General features: G+C 35.4%; 3 protein-coding genes across 10 annotated transcripts in view; 1 reads left to right on the top strand and 2 right to left on the bottom strand.

Annotated features, from left to right (window-relative positions):
- Positions 1-424: 424 nt before the first annotated feature.
- Positions 425-5199, bottom strand: LOC127979691 (oxidoreductase NAD-binding domain-containing protein 1). Of its 3 annotated transcripts, none has more exons than XM_052585290.1 (8): positions 5100-5199; positions 4710-4842; positions 4469-4532; positions 3908-4014; positions 2668-2809; positions 1591-1827; positions 1408-1516; positions 425-1298 (listed from the first exon to the last, which is right to left on the bottom strand). In XM_052585290.1, the coding sequence occupies exons 2-8, from the start codon at positions 4814-4816 to the stop codon at positions 1141-1143; spliced, it is 924 nt and encodes a 307-aa protein (XP_052441250.1). In that variant the 5' UTR covers positions 4817-4842; positions 5100-5199; the 3' UTR covers positions 425-1140. The 3 variants fall into 3 exon arrangements, with proteins under 3 accessions (XP_052441250.1, XP_052441251.1, XP_052441252.1); XM_052585291.1 differs by lacking the exon at positions 5100-5199 and adding an exon at positions 4961-5095; XM_052585292.1 differs by lacking the exon at positions 5100-5199 and adding an exon at positions 4972-4995.
- A 1775-nt stretch (positions 5200-6974) lies between these two features.
- On the top strand, positions 6975-16443 carry LOC127979089 (protein QNR-71-like). Of its 3 annotated transcripts, none has more exons than XM_052584220.1 (12): positions 6975-7315; positions 8028-8159; positions 9110-9271; positions 9384-9557; positions 9666-9827; positions 10675-10995; positions 11203-11262; positions 11363-11605; positions 12245-12350; positions 12597-12820; positions 13306-13399; positions 15049-16443. In XM_052584220.1, exons 1-12 carry the CDS (start codon positions 7249-7251, stop codon positions 15194-15196), a joined length of 1893 nt encoding a protein of 630 aa, XP_052440180.1. In that variant the 5' UTR covers positions 6975-7248; the 3' UTR covers positions 15197-16443. The 3 variants fall into 3 exon arrangements, with proteins under 3 accessions (XP_052440180.1, XP_052440181.1, XP_052440182.1); XM_052584221.1 differs by having other exon boundaries at positions 6977-7315; positions 9110-9253; XM_052584222.1 differs by lacking the exon at positions 6975-7315 and adding an exon at positions 7737-7747.
- LOC127979090 (insulin-like growth factor 2 mRNA-binding protein 3) overlaps positions 16176-18933 on the bottom strand; it is a 30469-nt gene continuing 27711 nt past the window's right edge. For all 4 annotated transcript variants that reach the window (XM_052584226.1, XM_052584227.1, XM_052584223.1 and 1 more), the window contains one exon: positions 16176-18778. In XM_052584226.1, the coding sequence (XP_052440186.1) occupies positions 18680-18778 (99 nt within the window). In that variant the 3' untranslated portion in view covers positions 16176-18679. The remainder of the gene's footprint in view (positions 18779-18933) is intronic.

Genomic DNA, 18933 nt, shown 5'->3' with positions numbered 1-18933 from the left:
AATAAAAGCTCTCAGTAATGGGCTTCATTTACAGCAACAGCTTGCAGTTTTCTTCTTATTTCATTTTTCAAAATGACTTTACGAAACATCTCGGCACTATAAGAGGTAAAGATCTTCTTCATCAATCCAGTTTTGAAGAACCATCCTTCCCATGATGTGGGAGACTATTATGTTTGATGAACTTAATTTTGATTGAAAAAGTTCACAATGACAGTTTGTAATCCTGCCTTACAGTCAAAACACTTGGCTGGACCAGGCTAAAAATAGTTTTTGCGTGATTTTATGTTAAAATGCACAATATATGACATTGTATTTCCAGAATTGTACAATGTGATTGAAAGAGTTTCAGCAAATAGTCTTTCTTTTGTAAGTATATAAAAACTCTTAGTGAGTCAATAACATGCAAGTGCATTGAACCCTCAGGTAACCAGAAACTATGTTTAATATAGTATTTTTTCTCACACATACACACCTATTGTTTTGCTTCAGAAGACATGGATTCATCCACTGGGGTCATATGAGTACCATCATGATCACTTGGTGTGGTTTTTGAAACATCAACTTGATGCAAACCACTTGCAACATATGGACTCGGAGAAGGATTATTTTTCAAAAAATGTTGGGTGGAACATCCCTTTAAAAGGGACAATGTTTAGCACCTTTCTGCAAACTTAGCACTATATTGATGAGCAAAGATGGGTGTAAAAATGTATATTTTTAGGTGAACTATCTCTTTTGATTTCTATGCCCCTAACGCCTTTAAAGTTTTAATGAATAAATATGTGTTCTAAAATGCAAACAACATACATAATTATACACAGATCTCTAAAAACCCAGTGCAATCTGAGTGTGCAATCTTTCATCATGCCCTTGAAGCAGGATGCCTATGCCGTTAACCAGCAAATGAACTATAATGTAGAACATTACAGCTCTGGTTACGGTCAATTGGTTGAATATCTTTAAAATGAGGTATAATAAAAATAGGGCATAGAGTCTGGATAATTGGCTGTTTAAATGTGGAGAATGCAGACACAGTGTCTGTTGTGCGTTTCAACTGATCTCAGAGGCATTACTGGTCCATTGCCATTACAGTCCGTTTCTATGATGATGCAGATGCATCCATCGCTGTGAATATCTGAGCTACCACCATTTCTCAAAAAGGATTTTGTCCTCCAACAGGCCGACTTTCTTCAGGTCTGAACTCACTTTCTCTATCATAGGAGGAGGGCCACAGAGATAACACAGTGTGTGTTCAGGATCTACATAGCGCTGAAGCTCCTCTTCTGATATCCTTCCATCTGTAGAGACACAAGAATATCTCATGTGACAAATCAGGTCTGAAAAGAATTCAATTCATTAAAAGGTCGTAGGTTATGGATAGTCAAATAAATATAGATGTGAACTCACTTATGATGTAAGGCTGAAGTTCCTGCTCTATGTCAGAGCTCTGCTGGGTAACATGGAAGTCACAGGAGAATTTATCAGGTCGCTCGTGACAAATGTCAATAATGGTGTTCTAAAGACAGAAGATTTGTAAAAGGTCAGATGGCAGCTTCAATCTCACTTTAGGGACAAACCAAGGGTACATACCTTGAAGAGCAGCTCTTTGGTGTTCTTGGCGCTGTAACACAGGTGTGTGCGCCCCGGAGTGTACCTCTGACCATGAGTCTGTCTGAGCAGATCAGCTGCGTGCAGCAGGATGGAGTACAGAGGGTTGATGCCAACACCACCAGCTATCAGCAACAGGTCCACCACGGGGTCAGAAGGTTGAGGGTCAAAGAAGAAGTTACCTCCCACCCTCACAGCTACCTGAGAGTCCACAGAGCACTGAAATAGAGCAATTTACAAGAATGTAGTGGCATACAACAGCTCATATTTAATGTAGATCCCTACAGTCTGCTATACACAGAAACTTTCAAAATAGTTTTCTTCTGCATAGTAGAGTAATTGTACTGTCCATACTTAACATGCATAAGCAATGTCTCTTGAAGTTAAAAATAGAACAAAGATTTGTATACAGTTTACTTTTTTAATGATACATATTTATGAGTGGGACGGAATATTCAAAATATGAAAAATATACTGATTTGCTTAAACATTCCAATAAAAGCACGGAATGGAACATTAAAAATAAAAACTGAATGAAAAACTGAACTTAACTACACATTACCACTTAACAGTTTGGATTCTATAAGGTTTTTTGGAGGGAAATAAATAAATACATTTAGTCAGCAAAGACACATTAAAATGATTACAAAAGATTTCTAGATCAAATAAGTGCTGTTCTTCTGAACTTTCTATTCATCAAGGAATCCTAAGAAAATATTATCATGGTATTCACACTGTTATTAAGGAGTGCATCAGCGAAGCAACATTTATAATAATAAGAAATGTTTCTTGAGCAGCAAATCATCATATTAGACTGATTTCTGAAGGATCTTGTGACACTGTTGCTTTGCCGTTACAGGAATAAAATAAATTTAAAATAGAAAATAGACACTTAATATTGTAACAACATTTCACAATATTACAGTTTTGACTTTGTTTTGATCGAGTAAATAGAACCTTGATAAGCATTAGAGACTTCTTTCAAAAAAATTCAAAATCCTTTCCAGTCCCAAACCTTTGAATAGTAGTGTATATATACTTCTTAATTCATTCACTCACTTTGGTGTGAATCCAGTGAGCTGGAGGATGGCGTGTGTGTTTGACGGCCAGTTCAATCACTCCCTCTCTCTGCAGCAGACCAGGACTGGAGCAAATAGAGAAGCCACCCACTGTGTCCACACCTGGGATGAAGAAATCCACCCTGTGCAAAAGAGTGCAATTCAAATATTATATAATGTAATATATGAAACATTGCTATGAACTTCAATGCTAACCTTATGCATTGACTCCACATGTTAATGACTAAAATATAACTCACTCAAAACTAACAACACAAATACATAAAGCACTTTAAGAAAGTCGTCAGAAGCGGATTCTACCCACACAACTAAAGCCATGTGTCCAGTATTACTTATGTCAATAATACCTAATTAAAATAAAGTAAAGCAACACATCCGCTTTGAGAGTCACCATATGTGTACACAGAGCATGAATAAGTGATAAGCACATATGTTGGGGCACACACACATTCCCACTCGCTCTGCTCTCCCTGACTCATGTTCCTCGTGTTCTTTAGCAGGAACACAACATCATATGGTCTGGAGGAGTTTCTGTGCATGCATCTGCATAAATCATCGCCTGACTTTTTCACCTCACTAAGACTCTCTCAAAACTCACACACATTCACAACAAATGCAACAAGGTGCAATGGGAACGGGAGCAGAAGTGTGACAGAAAGTGTGAGGAGAGGTAGATGTAAGAATACATTTTCATTATTTTGCATGGTTTCCTGTCAACAGATCTCACGCTGAAGTGAGAATTTTGTCTGCGAGGAAAGCGCCATCTCGTGTCCATTTTGCAAATTGCATATCTTCTCAACTATTGGTCATTATCAGAAATGCAAACAGCTAAGGGAGGAAAAGGTGAGAACCGGAGTCATGCTTCACAAAGATATATATATTAAAGTTATTATACAAGTTATTTGCTTTATATGCTCAAATATAGTTACTTTTTTACAATTGTATTTTTACAAATATTTGTATTGCCTTATTTGTCCAAAACTGTCATTTATCACACATAAAAAATAACATCTTGATGCAACATTTTACAAAAATCAAAATCCCATGTTATAAAAGATGAAGAGCCATAGAAGCTATTTAAGACAATATTGGCTGATTAGACCTAAAATGCTATACACTAGATCCTATTACACTAGATATCTGTATAATCCAGGATAACCATATATTAGTATTGTCATCGATATTAGATCTTTTCAATAGATATTTCACAAGGTTCTTACCACTGGCCAGCACGGAAGCTGAAGTCAGGATGTGGTACCTCTAGTCTCAGTCTCTTTACTGTATCAGATTCATTCATAATGTCACTGACACGTGCAGGGAAAAGCTCCTGGATACATACGAAACAAGTCACACAAATCTTACAATAACATTTCAGCCTCTCAGCATTTTAAATGCAATGCATTATGCCATGTGATCATAACAAATGGGAGCCATTATACACTTTTACCACTGTACACATATTTACCAACTGAAGTGCACAAAAACTAAAGCATGACAAGAAAATTGGCACAGGATGTTATTTCAGAATGAAATAGCACTATAAAGAATGAATAGATAGATAGATAGATAGATAGATAGATAGATAGATAGATAGATAGATAGATAGATAGATAGATAGATAGAAATCTAATGACACACTGGCTGCCCTGCTACACTGAAGAAATGTCTGAACTTTCACCTACCTGACTATAACATTTGTTAACAATTTATGAGGAGTCACAGTGGAATGTATCTATGGTCCACAGGTCAAGGGTTACACATAGGAATCGAAGAAGACTCACCATTTGTCTATGAACGCTAGAAGTTCTCTGTAGATGGTCAGTCTGTCTCCTTGATGACATGTTTCTGAAACCAGTTTGAAGAAGTTTAAGGTAAGCGAAAATGACTGGCTGTGTCTCAAACCCATCGAGATCCCTACACGATCAACAACATAGTTTTGCTTAGTAGACAGCTCACTGGGTTCTCATATACAAACACTACATCCAAAGCCTGTAGAAAGAGTTGCAGGTTCTGGATACTGACCTTGTGACTGTGTGTTTACATGATGAGCAAAAAACTGGTCTGAACAGTCCTGATCCAGCGGAGAAACATCTGGACACCGTCCTCTTCACTAAACACGGGACACTCATGATCCGAAATGATCCCTGTCAAACACCTGATAGTAATATCAGACAGAAAGCAGATTAGTTACTGAAATTACATAATAATATCCAACAACACTGAAATCTGATGTGAAGTGACATTCACACACGTGAACAGTAAACAATTAAAACCTGTTATTAACTAAATAATCAGTTTTGTGTTCATTATGCCTTTAAAATTAATTTTAAACCATACTAAACAAATCAAGCAGAGAGAGTATAACGAGCTAATCAGCTCACGATACAAAATGTTTGCGTAAAAATCATTCACCTCTGTCACTCCGGTAAGGTTTCTTCTTCGTCTGTTTTTGGTGGGTGAACAAAATCTGTAGCGCCGCCCAGCGGTCTTCCCTCAGTTTGCAACAAATTAGGCTACTACTCTTGAGTAAACAGCATAAAAGTAGCCTACTTTCAACTGAAATAATGCAATTTGCTTGTGAACAGCATACAAAAATATTTTGGACTGAAATAAGACAATTTGCTAACAAGTCATTATCGTAATTGTTATTCGTGCTTTTGTAAAAATAAAAATAAATGCATTTAGCACATAAAAATTACACATAGACTATGGTTATTTTGCTCAAAATGAGTGTTTCTGGACTTCACCTGAACCATGTGAAGAATGAGGAGCCTCTGGTGGCTAAATGAAACATCTGTTGTTGAACAGAGGACACAATTAAAAATAGAATGAACAGAAGTTTACACACAGACTATATTCTTTATTAAAGTGTTTTGTGTTTTTCTTCTGTCTTTTCAGTGTCGATTCTGAACAGGAGTGTTGTGCTGTCGGAAAGTCACGCCAGATTACATTAAAAACTGAAGGAACTTTCAAACGGAGCTCGTGAGAGACGCATCAGAGCATGTGATGACATGCCAGTTTCCGTTCTGGGTCAACAGGAGCTGATAGAGAGATTTAATTCATTTATGATTAGACTAATCAATATTGCAGTTATCTATCCTAATAATTTATTTATCTAAGGTTCACATTTCTGTCTTTTAGCTAACTCTTTCAATCGACTTTTTTTTTTAAATCAATGAGAGTTTGCGCTTTACAAATGTTCCCAAATCGTTCGTCCTTTTGACCTTCAGGCAGCTCTTTCTCGATGACTGGTCAGTCACCTGAACGGCTTCACATCTCATTATGTTTATATCATAGTTTTTAACGGTTTGGAATGAGACGGCACGTTTTTTATGACAACTTTGCAGTTTTAATTTTAAGACAGTACAAACAATTGAACGTATAACTGAGAGTGCTTTCACGCAAATGTTAATTAATTTCTTTAATATGACATGCGATTATAAATATGCATGTTACGAAGTTCAACTAACATTATGTGCATCATAAAAATAAAACAATATAATATGTATGTTTACATATATATTTACATATGACAAAAAGTTAAAGATTCTGATTAATTATTATTAATAGTTGATATTTAATGTGTATATACATACACTGAACAAAATTATTCATTGAATTTACTACATTTTGCAAGTGTTTGCAATCAATTTATTTTTGCTACATTTAAATACATTTTGCTGTAAGTTAGTCAACTAAATTTATTTAAATGTAGTTAAAATAAATCGATTGCAACCACTTATCCTTAAAAAAATTATTTTTTTTCTGAGTGTGCGTCGATCGTTTTAGTTTATGCTGTAGCCATAATAATTTTCTCTTTTTGATCGTGCTCCTTGTGTTAATAAGGTATTAAAATTCAAATTCAAAACAGATAATATCTTGAATAGACCTCTTTTTGTGGGGTATAATACATTTTTCGAAGCAGTTAAGTCGGTTTATCTGTTTCTTACGGGGTTTTTTTTCTCAAACTAATTTCTCCACAAATCAAAGTCGTGTTTGTAATATATATAAACATATGAGCATGAAAATGTATTGAAACGTTAATTTTTTTACAATAATGATTAAGTTGTACACTTTGAGGACAATGGTATAAATGTTTCTAAAAAAATACATGAAATTAACAATAGCCTACATACTATACTTTTAAGATTCATCACGGACATTCTTGACCCTGATATCCAAAAACAGAACTTTTCTCAAAAAGAATTCTGAGATAGATAGATCAAGGATCTTATTTAAGACAGTACATAAAAACCCCTAAATAAGATGCTTTTGAAAACGCCTGTTTCGAAATACAAGGGAAAAGTCACAGCATTAGATTCCGAGCCCTGCTTCCAGCTCGCGCTTATAGATGCTAATTAAGAATCAGATGAGTCTCGTTACAGAAACGTCACATGTTTTGCTGTATTAAATTAGAGCTCGTGCGGATGACTGGGAGACAGAGCAAAAGAGAGTTGATGGGCTTGAGATTTAGCAGCTGGAGTGACATAGGGGGACAAACAAAAAAAAGCCCTTGGATAAATTATACTTTTAGCCTTTTCTCATCCAACAAATCGACACGATGCAATTGGAAATGTTGCTTGTGCTGGCCTGGGTATTGATCGTTCCTGCAACGAACAGCAAAAAAAGTAAGTAGGAACTGAATGTTTATATAATTGCTAAATATTTAGTCAGCAATTATTATTTTTTAATAACATTTTGACGCTTTTGCACAAACAACTGTTATATCAAGATAATAACGTATATATAGGCTATATATATATATATATATATATATATATATATATATATATATATAACCCATTTATAAACTATTTGATAGAGTAAGCTAAGCCTTTAAAATTGTTACCAACTTTCAAATTCATACAACGTTGAGATAGACGAGGTATAATGGGCTAATAAAACAAATACACATAGGCTGACTAAATGTTTTTACATCGTGCTGGATTAAGGCTGTTTTCTTCCGCGTGCTCCAGTCTCATGAAACTAATTAGGCAATCAGTGTTACTTGAAAGCAGCCAAGAGAGTCTTGTGAAAATACGTCCGTTCATCACCAGATTGTAAGAATATGTTATCATATGTTATGGGGTATCAATAAGCATATAATTAATTATTTATTTAATATTTATTTAAGCACGTTCCATGCGTTCTTGTAGGGAACACTGGTGGTAGTTGTCATAATTTTTTTTTAGGTTTATGCCTGTTTCTTATCCCAGCAGAAAGTAACAAGCACAGCTTTATCCGTTATATTTTATGAAATTTAAAATGACTTATCCATGTGCATTTATCTGTCAGTTTCAGACGACTTTCAGTTTTTATTAATCCCTGTCATTCATGCAGCTTATGGTGACATGTTTCCTCACAAACATAAACTCCCTATTCCATTCCCAATCCCTGGATGGGACCCGGACACGAACCCTTGGGACGAATCCCTGTATCCCCCCTTCAAACAGCAGCTGAATCGCAGACATGGTAAGAGATAACTTAGGCTACACACAATTTCAAAATAAAGATTAGGAAATTATTTTTTATAAAAGTGTAAAGCATGCGAAGTCTGGTTCACAAAAGCTATTGATATAATGTATCCACATGTAGCCTACCAATTGTTTTAACGTGATTATTTACACAACAGCTAGATAATTTTTCAAAAACAATTTCCATAGTTCCCACACTTGACTACTTGTCTCTTAACGTGTTTGCTATATTTGGCTCAAGTGTGCAAGTCAGCATGAAGACCACAATTGTGTGTAGAACTTAACATTACCCAATGGGACACACTTAGTGTTGTAAAAATGCAAGTGTTCACATAGCTTTATTTTAATTTTCAATATTTGTTTTACTACCAAATTATATGCAATATCTAATTATTATGAATATTTAAGTTACACAGCCTCTCACAAGATCTTGGCAAAAAGCCTAGGTTTATTTCCAGAACATTATTCATGCAAGCTTGAACAAGCCCTTACTTATTTATGATTCTGTCTTTCCGCCAAAATGACGTCACCTCCGTCCTCCTACGATGACCTCATTGGTTAAAGTGATATTACAAAAGTTCAACAAGATGGAAATTCATACTAAGGCCACAGAAGGGGAAAATACCACCAATTTAAACAATATTTTAAACACAACATGTTTCATTTAAAACATTTTTATTTGAGGAAGTCTTGAGGAAAAGGATTGAATTTATTATTTATTTGATAATATTAAATTTGTGTAAGCCCTCTTTTCATCTATTTGAGTTTGTGTAAATATTTCAGTGCTTCAAAAAATTTGGGGGGAAAATGAAATTAACGTTTTGAAATCTTATCTTTCTTCTAACATTGTTAAATGTTTTGTGTTAGCAATAGAGATTGATATGATTTTCTCCATTATATGTATAGGCTACACACTAATCATTCAGTGCTCTCTCATGAACATCACAGATAAACCACCGAGGGTGCGCCTCACAAGCGACAGCCCAGCAATGAAAGGCTCATGCATCTCGTTCACTGCAGCTCTGGAGTTTCCACCATGCCAGAAGGAGGACAGCAGCGGCAACCTGGTGTATGATGAGCACTGTGACGACGGTATGATGGAGGCCTCAGGTGCTTCATACTCCTGGAATCTCTAAACAATGTACAAATGCAAGGGAAAAATGACCTGTATTTTAAAAGTTGCATTTATATTCCCAAATAACACCTTCACTTATTTTTTTAGCCAATGGACAGGTGCGTTCAGGATACGTGTTTAACTGGACATCCTGGTTGGATGACTATGGCTTTGGAAAGTGTACAGATCTGAAGAGGTGCAATGTTTTCCCTGATGGAAAGCCTTTTCCTCAGAGCAATGACTGGAGACGTAGAGGTTATGTGTATGTGTGGCACACCATGGGTGAGTGTCAGTCATTCACTGACCTGAATCATATCAGTGGTTTAATAATTCACTCTAGATATAGTGTAAGCTCTCTAATGGACCATCATCCTGTGGTTTCCCTCACAGGCCAGTATTTTGAGACGTGTGATGGCTCCTCCTCCCATCTGACCCTGAACACCACTAACATGACGTTTGGATCTGGTATGATGGAGGTGATGGTGTACCGTAAACGTGAGCGCAGGAAGTACAGCCCACTCTCTGTGGACAGCACCGTATTCTTCATAACAGGTCTGCTAGTTACTTTAGTCTTGTTTTAATCATATTTATTGTACAGGATCAAAACTATACTATGATCATTTATATAGACCTACACATCATTTTTATATGAAAATTTAAAAAGTAATTTGTGAATAGATTTTATGTATGACATATTATATCTGTTTTAGTGAATCAATATATAATTGTATTATACAATTCAATTTTCAGCAGCAATTACTCCAGTCTTCAGTGTCCTTCTGAAAATAATATTTTAATTCAGGATGGATGAAATAAATTGATTAAAAGTGACAGTAAAGACATTTATAATGCTACAAATAAATGTAGTGTATTTCAAATAAATTGTTAACTGAACTTTATATTCATCAAATAATCTAGAAAATAAAGTATCACAGTTTCCACAAAGAGTATAAGGCAGAAAAAAAAAATGTTTACATTATTAAAAATGTAAACATTAAAAACTATGACCCAAATATTACATTTTTAAATATATTCTAGTGCAGAATTTATTTTAAATTGTAATAATTTCACAACATTACAGTTATTACTATATTACTTTTGATTAAATAAATTGTTAACTAAATGGTGAACATTAGAGACCCCCCACCCCCCCAGAAAAAAAAATCATTCATATTTTTCCAACTTTTGACTGGTGAAAGAGTGTGTGTGTATGTGTGTGTGTGTGTGTGTGTGTGTATATATATATATATATATATATATATATATATATATTATCACTGTCAAAAGATTAATCACAATTAATCACATCCAAAATAAAATGTTTACATAATTTTACACATGTATCTATACATGAAAATCCTTTTATTGATTAATTTTTTAAATGTTTTTCTTCATCCAGATAAGATTCCACTCTCCGTGAACATTTCCCAGAAGCATCCAGCCAGCATAACTGACAAAAACGTCTTTGTCAGAGGGTCAGATGTGATTTTCAATGTCCAGATCCATGACCCAAGCAACTATCTGAAGACCGCTGATGCGGTAGACTTCATTTGGGACTTTCGGGATGGCAACCAGTTGGTCACCCACAGCAATGTGGCAACTCATGCGTACAACACTCTTGGAAATGTAACAGTCAAGCTCCTCGTGGAGGCATCGTTCCGTGTGCCCTGCCCGCCACCGACTCCAACACCAATGCACTTTACACAAGCTCATAGCACGGGTAATCTCATTAACACAGGCACATTACTCACACAGAAATAGATATCCTATTATACAAGCCAGACATATCATATACATTATTATCCATCAGGACAAAATGTGTCCATTTATCTCGTGGAGTAAAGCAAACTTATTAAAACTGCTGTCATGTTAAAAGCCAGCCAACAGTCTTTCTGTAAAATAATTCAATCACTTTCATGTGTTGCAGCGATGCCTACATTACCGCCTGGCACTCACGCATTCACTAGCAAAATGGAGACCACCAAGGGTGAGACGAGTAGTGTTTACAGCAAGAAAAAACAGAATTATATCTAACAGAACACTAAATGCAATTTATATTTCCAACACTGTTTTAATCTCTGCTCCAGTTCCCATCATCACCAATCCTTCACCAACTACCACTCCTCGAGTCCCTACAACTGCTGTCCCAACAACCGAACCATTCCAAACTGATTCAGAGGTGACGTCTATTACAGCCACCGCTGGGCCTGAGACCAGTCCCACGTATAAGCAGCCCACCCCACCCCCCATGATCAAACACACACACTTCAAGGAATATGACTGTTTCCACCATGTGAATGGCTCCTTTGAAGGCGAGATCATAATCATAGGTAAGAAGACTGTCGGACCAGGTTTTTCAAAGATTTTGGTATTTATCAGGGTTATTGTTAACCTATGAAAGTTTTAATTCTGGGTTTATAACTCATAATTTGGACTTTGAACTTGTAAGATGAAAACTTTAAATTGCAAGAAAAAAAAGCCAGAATTCGGCATTTATAAAAACAAACAAAAAAAGTCACGTTCAAAACTTGTGAGATGAAGTTTTTATTGCATATAAAATTAAAACCTTAAATTAATACTTAAAATGAACTGAAATGAAACTAAATACAAAATATATTTTTTTTGTTTAAAGTACTAAAACAAATAAAACAAACCATGTAAGCATCTTCTAACAAAAACAAAGAACGAATAAAATAAAAAATAAGAAATGACAAAACAACAATTACTCAAATTTGAACTAAAATTAAAATATAAAAATAAATATACTTTAAATATAATTAAATAATCAAAAACTGTAACAGTTAAAGATAAATTATACTAAAATAACACTGTGTACTTTGTATTGTACTCCAGTACACAAAAGCTTTTAATTAATACATTTCTAAAAAAGTAGTTAAATTATAATAAGGATAAAATAATACATTCTAAAATAGAATTTTAAATATCTATTTTTATGTCTGTTTCTACAGAACCTCCTCTAGCTCTGCAGAACCTGCCAGCCAACCAGATTTTAAAGGTGTCAGCTGACAAAGTGACCAACACATCTGTAAACTTCATGGTGACTTGCTCCGGCAGGTAGGATTCACACAAACACAATAAGAAGTACAAAGACAGAAGATCATGTGCTTCACCATGACAGGCCAGAAAGTGAAGAGCATTTATAAGATGAAGATGATTCTGATGTGCAGTGAGCATTTGAAGCCTTTACACAACATGTCATTATCATATTAGTCAAAAGCATTCAGTCACATTTACAACAGAAGACCGCTGGATCACATAGATACAATACATTTAACTGAGCATCATGTCTCCTTTTCTCAGTGTTCCCTCAGTGGCCTGCACCATAGTGACCAACTCCGCATGTCGGGAGGTCAAGAATATCGTGTGTGAGGATGTGGCTCCTTATGGCGAAGGATGCAAGATCAGCTTGACACGCATTTTCCAAACGCCGGGCAATTACTGTGTCAACATCACGCTGGGTCTGCCTGGAGGCTTGGCTCTTGCCACCACCACCTCAGTTACAATTGGCAACAGCCCTAACATAAGTCAGTTTTGAGAATTGTTGTCAATTTTGTCTGTATATTTATTTATGTTTCATTAAATCATTTTAATATATATTGTTCTAAAGCACCTTTACACAGCAGTTATTTTACAGATTTATACAGATACTGTTTTTATACATTTATTTTGATACTATTTTATTATAATTTGCTTTTATTTAATTTTCTGTATGTTTTTGTAATTTTATGTGCTTTTGTGATCTTTCTTTTTTTCACACACGTTTCAGTTAGTTGCCATGGCAACATTTCTCATTTGAGTTTGTCATCTAATATTTTATTTCATATTTTATTTCAAGTCAAAAATATATATAGATTAGTCAAAATGAAAACACTATGCAAAGAATAGTGCCTAATTTCTGAACAAAGATTTATGAATTTACAAATGTTCACAGTTACATTTAATATTCATATAATTATAAACATTGTAACTGGATAAAAATTATTTAAATTTTTCTCTTTCTTTTTCGTAGGCTCTCCTAAATCCTCCCATGTGGCAGAGGTGGTTCTGTCTTCCAGCGCTGTGCTTATTTCCATTTTTGCATTCATCGCTGTCATGGTTTACAAGTGAGTACACTTACCAAACTGGGCTGCGTTTCCCAAAAGCTTTGTAAGCCAAGAAGTTCGTAAAAACGATCGTACGACTGATCTTAATATTACGGTCTGTTTCCTAAAAGCATCGTAACTTAAGTAGAACTTAAAAATCATGGTAGATCTACAAATGCTCTGGCGTAATCGTAAAGCGGTCACTTGCAGGACAATCGGCAGATTACACCTTTAACTTTATTCAAGAGCAATGTGATTATAATATGTTACCCTGGACCACAAAACCAGACTTAAGTCAAAATTTTCTATTTTTCTTTTATGTTAAAAATCATTAAGATATGAAGTTAAGATCATGTTTCATGAAGATATTTTCTAAATTGTAGATATTTGTAAATGTATCATCTTAACTTTTTATTAGTAATATGCATAGCTAAGAATTAATTTGGACAATTTCAAAGGGGATTTTCTCAGTATTCTGAATTTTTTTTGCAACCTCAGATTTCAGATTTTCAAAAAGTTGCATCTCAGTGAAATATTGTCCACTCCTAGTAAACCAAACATCAATGGAAAGCTTATTTATTCAGCTTTTATATGATGTATAAATCTCAATTTCGAAAAAATTGACACTTGTACAAGGATTTGATGGTACTTTATTGTACACAGTGTTACTCTTTTTTTATTATTAATTTATAAATGAAATAATAAAAAAAGGGAAGTAAAAATATAAATACACGTCTAAATTAATTGACTGAATAAAAAAATGAAAAGAAGTAATGTAGGGAAATATGCTTAAAAAATTTCAAATCAGTCAGTGACTTGCTGATGTGCACAAAAACCAGCTATGTATTGGACCCCGAAATAATGTATCTCTCTCTCTCTCTCTATATATAAGTATATATCTTATGTAAAGTATAATACTATATTATATTATACTTAACTATAATATAATGTAATGTAATATAATATAACAAAGCAATGAGCCCCAAGAAGCTGTGGTTTAAAGTGAATTTATAACAGCTAAGGAGGGTTGTCTAAAACCCACTTAGCTGTTATAAATGTACAGTAAACCACGGCTTCACAGGGCTCATTGTGTTTATAAAACAGTTATTCCATGTGAGTAGTAAGGTTTCACAGAATAAAACGGAGCAAATTAAGTGTAATGATATAAATAAAAGCAGTATTCTTCCATCAAACAATGTAGTTCCTCAGAAACAGTTGTGATTCCAAAAAAGTGGTTGATAAACAAATGTTCGTGACTTAAGGTTTATAGTATAATTTACAACAGCTTTGAACCAATCAGAATCAAGGACCGGAACTATCCATTTTATAATATTCTATTATAGTTATTATATTCATGTTGTCTGGAACACAGCATTAGGTTAACATTTAATAAACGAGCATGTACTACAATTATGAGCCATTCAATAAGGTGACATTTCAGCACTTGACAAACGGATAGCACCACCTAAGTAGCACTTAAAGCACAGATAGGTGTGATTGTGTTAGACCCATTTTTGGGGAAGGCACGTCAAACAATAACGAACGATCGTAAACTGGCAAGTAGAAAACGCTCTTAAGTGCTAAGCTTAATCGTTATCGAGAAACGCTCGATAGTTTGAAAACAACAGTATGCATCCTAATAATTATTTCTTTACTATTATTCCTTTTAGGCGATATAAGGTGTATCGTCCGGTGAGACGCTCTATGTTGGATGATGCTGAGAGAACTGCTGGTAGCTGGAGTTTAAACAAAGTAAGAGCAGCTCTGTTCTCTGCTGACGAGGAGAGAAGCCGTTTATTGACAGAGAGGCCACTATAGACTGAAACAAGTTGTTGCAGCAAAGTTGCTATTTATTTGATACGAGTTTGGCTGTAGGTTATCTATGATAATAACTAGAGATCTCATAGGTGCTTGCTTTCAGCAAGATTACATTAAACTGGCATCAGTTTGACTATAAGTAATCATAGCATTTCAGTTATATCACCTGCATGCAAGCTTTAAAGATTTATAATGAAAGATTTGGAACAAATGAGACCAGATATGCCAGATCTACAGGGGGTTCTATAATCTAAAATGACTAAAACTACTACTAACAAACCAATCACAGTCCAGTGCATGAGAAATCAGTTTGGTTTTCCCAAACCAAATTCACTAAAATATTTTGATTCAATGGTGAAAATAGTTACATTTTGAGGGACACTTTGTCTCAACTGATTTTACAAGTTCCTTAATTTGCAGACAGGATGAGAAATTTGACAGAAGTTGGATGTTCTAATGTTCTGAGAAGTTGTACTTTATTTTGACCATAGTTAAGAGATTTTATGTATGGGATCTAAAATTGGTGCAGTATTTTTGAGAAAGACCTGTTTGATGGTAATTGAACTGTAGTTTCATATGAAGTCACTTTACTAACCATTTCTTTTAATAAAGCATGATTTTTATGAAGTATGCTTATTGATTTAAAAAAATAATAATTTGACAGCACTTTTGGTAATTATGATTTCAGAACTTGTTTACTTCTGTAAGTGCTTATATACACACACAAACATTCTAATAAAATTTCTAAACCGTTTGCTATAGTGATGCACAACATCAATTCAAAATATTTGTCAACCTTCACTTTTTTTTTTGCCAAACAGCCTTTTGTTTGTGTGTGAAGTGTGTGTGTGTGTATATATATATATATATATATATATATATATAAATAATACACTTCACACACACACATATAAAAAACATCTGAAAAATATGGACACAAAGAACAGCCAAGAAAAAAAAAAAACCAAACAATGGTTGCTAGGAGCCAACTTGACTTTTAATTATTTTCTTTGTATCAGAGGCATTTGACAAGTGGAGGTGTGTGAGGGCACACAAGCACGGTCGGAGGGGATGTTGCTTATGCTGAAATCTGACCAATTTTTCTCCAGAACTATTCCAGCTCCCGGATTTCCACATCACATTCCCACTGAAACATGACTCACCACACAACACAGCCATGAAATGAAATTGGATAAGATCCAAGTCAATAAAATAAATTCTGGAAAAAAAAAAAAACAACCAAAAAACTGTAGCATTCATAAGACATGAAAAGAGTAAAAAAGACTTCATTGTTCATATTTCATAAGCAAGAAATGAAGCAGGCCCTTGAAAACTAACTTTTCTATAGCCATCATTAATCAGATCCCAAATAAACACTTTGACTTTTAATACAATACTTATGCAAGAAATAAAGCCCAATACAAGGAGGCCACACCACCAAACCAAGAAGCAGAAGAAAAAGCAATAAGGTGAGGTTTCAAATCAGTTAGCAGAGAATAAATTGCAGGCAAAATCGAAATCATTTTCTCACTCATCTTTAAAGTCTAGCCATACAGGATTTTTTTTTCTTAAATTTTTTAAATGATATATTTATTTTTCTGAGGAAAGGGGCAGATGGAACATGACCCTATAGATTCTAACACATAGCAATATGCCTCTAATTTAAATACTTTTCTAATAAGAGGTAGATCAAAAACTGTGTAAGAGAAGGGTGGAAAGAAAAACAAAACGATCACTTGTGCCCCTCTGGTCAGCGCTCTGCGCCACGCGCGTACCCAGTGCGGAAGTGTTCGCGAGGGACTTGAGGTATCGCTGCGCGCGCTGGAGGTCTCAGGTGAGATGGAGCCCACCCTTTCCTCAGCTGAGGTAGACAATGGCCTTACTAGTGTGGAAGCGTGGATGCACTCTTTTACCACAATCAAATCATATTTACATTCTGCATGAAAACAAAAGGAATATTGGTTTCTCAGTTTCTTTACTAAACGTTTTTTTTTTTGCTAAAGTTCATTTAATATATATTTTTTGCTTTTTTCACTTCGAATGATAAACGAAAGATATAAGTGAAACCGTTCGCGCGTTAGCCTAGAGACGCGCGCCCGACTATTGTAACCTAGCTATAAACGCAAAAGCATCAGAACAGTGTAACTCCCCGAACCCCTAACATGCATTGACTTACGTTAAACACTGAAAATCTTCGGGATGTAAAGCCAAGTTTGATGCAAAAAAATTAAATAAAATAAAGCCCGTTCCAAGACCAAACGGAGCGCGTTATTTGGGAAAAGGAAATGGGAAAAAACGATGAGAACGGGGAAAGAAAAAACACCTCAATCGGGCTGGTCCTTATTTTAATTTGATAGACAACTAATCGCGCCGAGGATGAGGGGGGTGTCAAAGAGGTTACAGCAGGACCTTGCTTCTCCCTGACCTCTATTGCTTGCATCCAACCCTGACTGAAGTGTAATGAAATGCGAGTGAAACGTCTGCTACCGCCGAGACAGTTATTAGGATATTAGCGTGGCATTGCTGCGGTAAGTACTGGTGGCGTTATTTCTCATTACATTGACGGTGTTCAGAGGGTGGTGGCTCCTCAGCGACACTGAGGCGCTTTTCTTTTCTTTCTCCTATCTGTAGCTAACACAGAAGCCCAAACTCCGCTCTTTCACTCGTGCGACGCGCGCAAACGTGTGTATATACACAGTTAGTTATTCATGGCGCGCGGCAAAAGGAGCGAGGCGGAATTCGAGCATCATCCGTTAACTACAGACTAAATTTTACATTTTCTTAAAAAAATAAAAATGTTCAAGAACTATTAGCTTTATAAAGTATACAAAATACCACAAAGCAAAATAATAAAAAAAAGAACTTAATTTTTCATATATCATTTTCTTTTCTTTTTTTCTGAGGTACTCTAGCCTGAGGTAGATCAGTAAAATGCATATTAACTTGGTTTCCTGGCCAACACCAATCAACACTTCCCTCAGTCATAAGTGGCAGTGCTGCTCCACCTTTCATAATTTTATATATGTATATATATCTATTCATCTATAAAATGCATCAGAATTTATAAAATGCCACTATGGATCCCAGGACAGCGTACTTCCATCAAAATTCCTCTTTCCATCTCAAACCAAAGACCTTTCAACCCCACCCGGTGTCACCCATTCCTTACCCTAAAAACAGGCTTGAAAAGCCTTTTACACTCAAATGCTGCATTTCCCAATAAACTCACAACCAAAACAAAGTTTAACATCTCTCAATTAAGGTCTGTGCATTTACCATATTAAGGCAAGGACTGGGTGGCTGACTTTATGATTTGTTTTAAGGTGGGGATTTGTGGTGAGGGGAAAGTGCAGGTGTACACAATCTCACTGAAACTTCAGGAGGGAATGGGTGTAAAAGCGGGCAGGGTTGTAAGGACATTCCCTGACCCCTGAGATGGACGTGTCCCGTGTCCTTATCAGTCTCCGAGAAGACGCAGTGGCTCTATTTCCTCCGGGCGACTGGTGGACCTGTGGCCGAGGCCTTGGGCTGCTGCTGCCGCCTCACCTGAGAGATAATCTCCTGGATCTTCCTCTGGGCCAGCTGGTACACATGAAAGAAAACGAAGCAGAAAAAAAAATTCCAATCAAACAGCAAAATAACATACAATTAAAATACTTAATAAATGGGTAGGGTAAATAAACTCAAATTTTTAATTCAATTAAATTATTACATTAGTGCCAAAGGCAGCTTATATA

Source organism: Carassius gibelio, chromosome B19, assembly GCF_023724105.1.
Source record: "Carassius gibelio isolate Cgi1373 ecotype wild population from Czech Republic chromosome B19, carGib1.2-hapl.c, whole genome shotgun sequence".
Lineage (NCBI taxonomy): Eukaryota > Metazoa > Chordata > Actinopteri > Cypriniformes > Cyprinidae > Carassius > Carassius gibelio.
This window is presented reverse-complemented; position numbering and strand designations above follow the sequence as displayed.